This window comes from Neophocaena asiaeorientalis, unplaced genomic scaffold (genome assembly GCF_003031525.2).
Source record: "Neophocaena asiaeorientalis asiaeorientalis breed wild unplaced genomic scaffold, Neophocaena_asiaeorientalis_V1.1 scaffold280, whole genome shotgun sequence".
NCBI lineage: Eukaryota > Metazoa > Chordata > Mammalia > Artiodactyla > Phocoenidae > Neophocaena > Neophocaena asiaeorientalis.
In genome coordinates this window covers 6,256,231-6,263,953 of record NW_020185321.1, presented here as the reverse complement: position 1 = coordinate 6,263,953, position 7,723 = coordinate 6,256,231, and the positions used below count along the sequence as shown (strand labels likewise).

At 49.5% G+C, this 7,723-nt stretch overlaps 1 protein-coding gene across 1 annotated transcript in view; it reads left to right on the top strand.

Moving 5' to 3' along the window:
* LOC112392230 (zinc finger protein 585A) overlaps positions 1-4,565 on the top strand; it is a 33,037-nt gene extending 28,472 nt beyond the window's left edge. Inside the window, exon 6 of the mRNA XM_024733827.1 lies at positions 4,539-4,565. Coding sequence (XP_024589595.1) covers positions 4,539-4,555 — 17 coding nt within the window. The 3' untranslated portion in view covers positions 4,556-4,565. The remainder of the gene's footprint in view (positions 1-4,538) is intronic.
* Positions 4,566-7,723: the final 3,158 nt, after the last annotated feature.

The following is a 7,723-nucleotide window of genomic DNA, read 5'->3' as shown; positions in this document are numbered from 1 at the left end:
GCCAAGTCAGGGGCCTCCTCGGCCCACAACTAGGGGAGGTACTGGTATCAGGGAAAACGGATTTTCGGTGGATACCATCACTTTCAGTGGGGACTCAGGGAACTTAATTGCCCCCATCTCACCATATTCCAGCCCTCCCCATTCCACTATCTGACAGCATTCCCACCCACCCCGACCCGAAAGTGCATCCACAGAGGTGCCTGGTGTGTCCTTGTCTAGCCACTGAGGCCAGCCGCCACCACGGTGGCTGTGGTGCTGGTGGTGGTGGCAGCAGCGATTCAGATATGTGAGATCTCGGTAACCTGAGTAGAGGAAGGTGAGCACACCCTCCCTAACTACCCGCCATCTGCCGCCCCTCCCCCGCACCACTCCACCCAGCCTCCCAGAGTTGCACCCGACCCTTGAACTGCGCATGTGCGAGCAAGGAGTGCTGTGAGCATCGCAATGACCACCAAGGTTACTAAGCTAGAGTCCTCCAGGCTGTGTGGGAGCAGGATTGCCCTCTGGCAGAGGCCAGGTGTGGGCGCAGGCTGTGAAAGTTTCTCCAGTGGGTGCCAGTGGCCTATGTCCTCCAGTGGGTCCAGGGAATGAATGGAGGGAAGGACAGATATATGGATGGAGGTATAGAAGGATGGATGGATACTTAGGACTCTTGAGAGTGGAAGAAGGCAAAGCCAGGTTGACCAAGGGGATCAGAGGCCTAGCAATGGTAGCGTCTCCTCATGATGGTGTTGAGGGTACACCTGGGACTGTCTTAGAGAGGTACCGCTCTCACAGTCAATGGATTTGGGGTTGACACTTCCATCACATTAGTGGGGAATCAGGGATCTTCGTTTCCCCCACCTCACCAGATTTCATCACCCCCTCCCCCATTAGACTCCATTCCCACCCACCCCAATCTGGATTTGGCCATACCCTATTTCCATTTCTTTGGTTTGTTCCATTTTGTCTTTAACCTCATCAAAGAGACTCCATTCCCTGTCCAGACTGAGCATTTCCCTTCTGTGTCTTACCTATGATGAACGTATGTTCTTACCTCCCTGCTCCTATCAATGAACTGTCTTTCATCATGATCCACATCAAATGAAAGGCACTGCTTTTCCCTTTGGTGTGTGATGAATTTTAGCAGATGTACCGGGGGGTGGTGTGCTGCCACCACCAGAACTTTGAACATGAGAGGGGATAGAGCCCAGAAAGCCTTTGAAAGAGCTGATGGTGAAAATCACTGGGGCCTGGAAGAAACTGCTTATTCCTCACTGTGGTTCCTTCAGGAACCATTAGCGACCTTTTCTTACGATCACCATTGTGGAGGTGACGATGGCCTGACACAGAATTTCAGTCAGTGACCCAAGTACCCACCAGTGTACATGTCTGAGCCAGGATTCAGAAACAGCTGTCTTCAAAGTCTGGAGTCCTGGCACATCACCACCGAGCTCTTCTGTCCATCTTAAGACACACCTAAGACTAAGATGCCTTGCCCTGAAATAAACACAGCAGGTCAACCTCCAAACACACTTAGTTCTTACTACAGTGTTGGACTCATATCTTCCCTCCAGATACACCTGCTTGTCTCCCTTAACACTGGGCCCCCAGACACAGCCAGTTACCATGTGTGCCCACCTCTCCAAATGATGCCCAGGTCACTTCCTGACAGAAATAAGTGGCTGCAACAAGGCCCTGTTTGCCAACTCAGCTCTGGGGAGGAGGACCAAGGGTATCTCCCTGCTGGCTGGTTCAAGCCAGGCCACCCTTCTTCCTTGGCAAAACACAGCCTCACATCACAGCTTGGAGTTTTCCCTCCAGGAGGAGGAATATCCTTGCCAGGACAGAACGCCAAGAAAGGCTTGCCCAGGGACTTCTCTGGTGGTCCAGTGGTTAAGAGTCTGGGCTCCCAATTCAGGGGGCACGGGTTCAATCCCCAGTCAGGGAACTAAGATCCCGCATGCTGCATGGCACAGACAAAAAAAAAAAAAAAAAATTGAGAATAGTATAATAAGCTTGCCCATGTACCTATTTCTCAGCTTTAGCAATTATCAATCTTGTTTCATCTATTCCCCCACCAACATTTTTAAGATAAATTCTTCCATGTATCTATCTAATATGTAAAAACTTAAAAATACGTAACTAAGAAACCTTAATACACCTAATAAAATGACTTTTAAAATGTTGTATAATCCCTTCCTTTCCTCCCACTTGACACTCCCACCTTCCCACTCACCATGATCCAGATTTAGGTCCACAGAGGTACCTGGCGTGACTGCGTCTGGCCACCATGTCTAGTCACTGCTGCGGCAGACATCTGGGTAACCTGAGGAGAGGAAGACTGGTGCACCCTCCCTACCTCCCACTATCTCCCTTACATCCTCTCTCTCCTCCCCAGCTTGTCAGAATTGAAGCCCACCCTCCAACAGCCCATATGTGGGATGTAAGCCAGATTGCAGCTGGCTTCACAATGATAAGCACTATTGTTGCTATGCACCCAGTCCCCTATGCTCTGGGCGTGTGCTAGGTGCAGACAAAGGCTGTGACCTGTGTCTTCCAATGGTCCAGCGGATAGATGGAAGGATAAATGATGGATAAATGGAAAGATAGATGAATCGATGGATGTCCTGGGATGTCAGTAACCTGAGGAGAAGGCCAGCACACCTTCCCTTCTTCCCACCATATCTTCCTTCTGTCCTCTCTCTCCTCCCTACTGACAACCCACCTTGCCACAGTTGAACCCGCCCTCCAACTGCGCAAAATGGACCAAGCGCCGCTGGCTTCACAATGACATTGCCACTGCAATGCGAAGCTCCGATAAGCTCCGATGGAGCGAGAGCGCCGTTTGACGGTTGGCAGGGTTAGTGTTCCGTGCTCTTTTTTTTTTTTTTTTTCCTGTGCTCTTTTAAAGGCCCCTGGCCTGCGTCTGCCAGTTGTCCAGTGCATAGATGGAGGGATAAATGGATGGATCGATGAATAGAAAGATGGATCGTTGGGCTCCCGAGAGTGGAGGAAAGCCCTGCTTTCCAAGGCTTTCCAGGTTTACCAAGTAGGATTAAAAGGGGTGGAAGAGGTTGGGGCTGGAGAGGAAGAATGGCAGGGATGAGGGGCTTTCAACAGATGCCTGGAAGGCACTGCGAGAGGCAGGGACCCTTGCCCCGTGTGGCGCCAAGACGTGGGCCTTTTCTGTCCATGTCTAGGAGAGATGCAGCTCTTGAGGGTCAATTAATTTTCGGGCGACAAGGACCAACACTTCAAGCGGGGACTAGGGATCCTCATCGCTTTCTGCCGCAACAGATTTCATTCGCCCCACCCCCACGCCCCGTTCCTTCCATTTGACACCATAACCGCGCACTCCAGTCCGGATCTGGGTCCACAGAGCGTCTCACCACCAAGTCCAGCCACCACCCTACCTCCCACCGCCTCCCCTCTGTCCTCTCCCTGCTAGCCTCTGCAAATGAGTTGTTGAAACTCAAGGGTCTTCATCTCTGTCTGCCGATGAGATTGCATCTCCCCTTCTTTTTTCATTTGACTCCATTACTACCCACTTAGATTCAGATTTGGGTCCACAGAGCCTCTCATCACAAGGTCCAGGCGCCACCGTGGCATCGGCGTCGTGGAAGATGACGGCACAGACTCAGAGATCTGAGATGTCGGTAACCTAAGGAGAGGAAGGCTGGCACACCCTCCCTACTTCCCACCACGTCCCCTCTGTCCTCTCACCCTTACCCTCTGACAAACCAGCTTGCAAGTGGTGAAGCCCGTTCTCCCACTGCGCATGCGCGGGACATGAGCGTGGCTGGCTTCACAATGACAAGCAGTTGCTATCGAACTGGTCCACTAGGCTCTGGGGGAGCGTGAGCGCCTTTTGGCTGTTGGCAGGTGCAGGGGAAGGTTGTGTCCGTGCTCTGTTAAGAGCCTGTGGCCTATGCCTTCTAGTGGTCCAGCAGATAGATGGAAGGATAAATGGATGGATGGATAAATGGAAAGATGGATGGATGAATAGATGGATGGACTGTTGAGGCTCCCGGCCAGGCCAGGCTTACCAAGCAGGATGAAAGGGGATGGGGGAGAGATGCTGAGGGGTGGGGGAGAAGGAACGGCTGGGAGGAGGGGCTTTCAACAGATTCCTGGAAGGTACTGGGAAAGGCAGGGACTCCTGCCCCGTGTGGCACAAGGGCATAGGCCTCCTCTGCGTATGTCTAGGGGAGGTACCGCTCTCAGGGTCAATAGATTTTTGGGCGACAGGGGTCATCACTTCGAGCGGGGACATGGGGACCTTTTTTTGCCGTGCTCAGTACTAGATTTCATGACAACTCCCCCCACACACACATTTCCGCCCATCTGACAGCATTCCCTGGATTTGGGTCTACACAGCATCTCGCCACCAGGTGCAGCTGCCATTGTGGCGGTGGCGGTGCCAGCGCAGGCCGTGTCAAAGATGGCGACATAGATACAGAGATCTGGGATGTCGGTAACGTGGGAAGAGGAAGGCTGGCATACATTCCCTACCTCCCACCAACTCCTCTCATTTCTCCTGTCTCCTCTCGCCTCAGACTACCCAGATTGCTAGAGTTGAAGGCCGCCTTCCAACCGCTGGTGCCGAGGACTGAAACACAACAAGGCCAGTTGCTATGCGACGGGTTGGCTAGGCTCTGGGAGAGCGCCACCGTGGCTTCGTGGAACAGACTCAGAGATCTCGGCAATTGGCAGGCCTAGGCGAAGGCTGTGTCTGGTGCTCTATGAAGGGCCTGTGGCCTATGTCTTCCAGTGGTCCAGGGCACGGATGGATGGATAAATGGAAAGGTGGATGGATCGACGGATGGATGAATAGATCGATGGATTTTTGGGCCTCCTGAGAGTGGAGGAAAGCCAGGTCTGGCTTATCAAGCAGGATTAAAAGAGTGGCGGAATGAAGTTAGGGGGCTGGGGAGGAAGAATGGCGGGGAGAAGGGGCTTTCAACAGATTCCTAGAAGGCACTGGGAGAGGCAGAGTCCCGCGCCCCATTTGGTGCTAGGGCATGGGCATCCTCTGCCCACGTCTAGTGGAGGGAACCACTCTCGAGGCCAACGGATTTTCAGGCTACACGACCATAATTTTGAGCAGGGACTTGGGGATCTTTATCGCCGCCCCCCACACCAGATTTCATCCTCCCTCTCCCCAACCCCAATTGACTCCATTATCATTCATCTAGATCCAGAATTAGGTAGACTTTGCGTCTCGCCACCAGGTCCAGCAGCTACCGCGGTGGCGGCGGTGTCAAAGATGGCAGCGCATACTCAGAGATCCGGGATATTGGTAACCCAAGGAGAGAAAGGCTGGCACACCCTCCCTACCTCCTATCATCTCCCGTATGTCCTCTCCCTCTTACTCTCTGACAACCCGGCTTGCCAGGGTTGAAGCCCGCCCTCCCACTGCGCATGCGCGGGACACGATGACAGCTAGCTTCGGAAGGACAGGCACAGTTGTCATTGGAAGGGTAAGCTAGGCTGTCGGGAAGCCGGCGCGCCGTTAGGCTGTTGACAGGGCCAGGTGAAGGCTGTGGCCTGTGCTTTCTCAAGGGCCTGTGGCCTGTGTCTTCTAGTGGTCCAGCGGATAGATGGAAGGATATGGATGGATAGAAAAATGGATGGATAAATGGATAGTTGGCTGGATGAATAGATTTTATGGATTGTTGGGGCCCCAGAGAGCGGAGGAAAGCCCGGCCAGGCTAGGCTTACCAAGCAGGATTAAAGGGGGTGGGAGAGAGAGGTTGGGGGAGGGGCTGGGGTGGAAGAATGGCGGGGAGAAGGGGCTTTTAACAGATTCCTAGAAGGCACTGCGAAAGGCAGGACATGGGCTTCCTCTGCCCATGGGGACGTGCTGCCTTTGAGGTCGATGGATTTTCGCCTTACAAGACCATCACTTTTGCACTAATGTCTTTTTAAATTTCTGATCCAGGATCCACTTTGCATTCAGCTGTTATTTCTCCTTAGCCTTTTGCCATCTTCCACATTTCCTCAATCTCTCCTTATCTTTCATGACCTTTATGCATGTTTATTTTGTGTAAGTTGTAGAAAAAATAAAATGAAATTATAATAGAATTCTTTATTGTCATTTAAATCATTTTTTCTCACCAACATATATTTGTTTCTTCTGGGACATGCTATTGTCATATACGTCTCTGTTGACATGCTGTCTTTATACAGAATTAATTTTTGTTTCGATGCAAAATCCCATTTCAGCTTGCTTCACATATCAATACAATGGGATGAAGCCATGAATTCATGGTTCTTCTTGGCCTTTTTATTCCTGTTGTCCAGTGATTTCATTTTCAATACGACCATTTTTCATTCTTAGATATATCCAATTGTGTTTAACTCTTTGCTTTTTCTTATTAGCACTTTATCTCATGGCTTCTACTATTTTTCATTAAGCCCATCTTAGGGAATTCCCTGGCAGTCCAGTGGTTAAGACTGGGTGCTTTCAGTGACGGGTTCAATACCTGGTAGGGGAACTAAGACGTGGCAACGCAAAAAAAAAAAGTCCAATGCAATGGACTTGGTGCAATGTTTGCTCCTTTGAAGGCCATTCTTATTTTTCTGGAAGCTTCTACGATCTTGTTTTTTGCCTTTAGCAAATTTCCTTTTTACGATCCTAGTTAGGATTTTTTGTTGTTGCTAGTCCTCTTGGGGTTCTAAGTGCATCTTAAAATTGTGCCTTGTTGTCATCTGTCAATTTTGGAATCTCCAAAAGTCTGAACTTTCTCTGTCTTTTTACCTTCTAGTATCCCAATTTCACAAATGTGAGACTTTTACAAGGTACTGTATACCTTGTGCTTGTATTAGGTCTTAATTCTCTATCATTTTCTCCTCATACTCTATTCTGGAATTCATGTCATCTCTTCCACTTGGCTAACATTTTCCTCCCCCATGTCTAATCTCTGTTCAACCTATCTGTTGAGTCCTTTCTTTCAGTTATTTGAATGCCATGAAAATCCCCATTTGGATAATTTTCCTTCTATAACAGCTTTCTTTGCCAAAACTCAAATTGTCTATATCTTTTTATATATTAGGTATAGTTACTTTTGTATCCAGGCTGTATGCTTTAAATTAGCTTTATTGTGGTATGACTTGCATAAAATAAAAATAAGTAAATACACTCATTTTAAGTATGAAGTGTGATGATTTTGGACAAACATAACTGGAAGTGGGGTATGGCCATAATAAAAACCTAAAATGTGGGAGTGGGCAGGCTTTAAGGATCTTTCTTTTTCATTTTGTTAACATACTTAATAACTGTCAATTTAATTATTATAACCATTTTAAAGATGCTGAAACTATGGCACAGAAAATTTAAGAAGATTCCCATGTGCTCAAATAGTTTGTTTTTTTAAAAAAATATTTATTTAGGGCTTCCCTGGTGGCGCAGTTGTTGAGAGTCCGCCTGCCGATGCAGGGGACACAGGTTCGTGTCCCGGTCCGGGAAGATCCCACATGCTGTGGAGCGGCTGGGCCCGTGAGCCATGGCCGCTGAGCCTGTGCTCCGCAACAGGAGAGGCCACAACAGTGAGAGGCCCGCGTACCGAAAAAAAAAAAAAATTTATTCATTTTGGCTGCGCCGGATTTTAGTTGCAGCACACAGGGTCTTCATGTGGCACGTGGGATCTTTAGTTACGGCACATGGGATCTTTATTTGCAGCATGCAGGCTTCTTAGTTGCGGCATGCACGTGGGATCTAGTTCCCTAACCAGGGATCGAA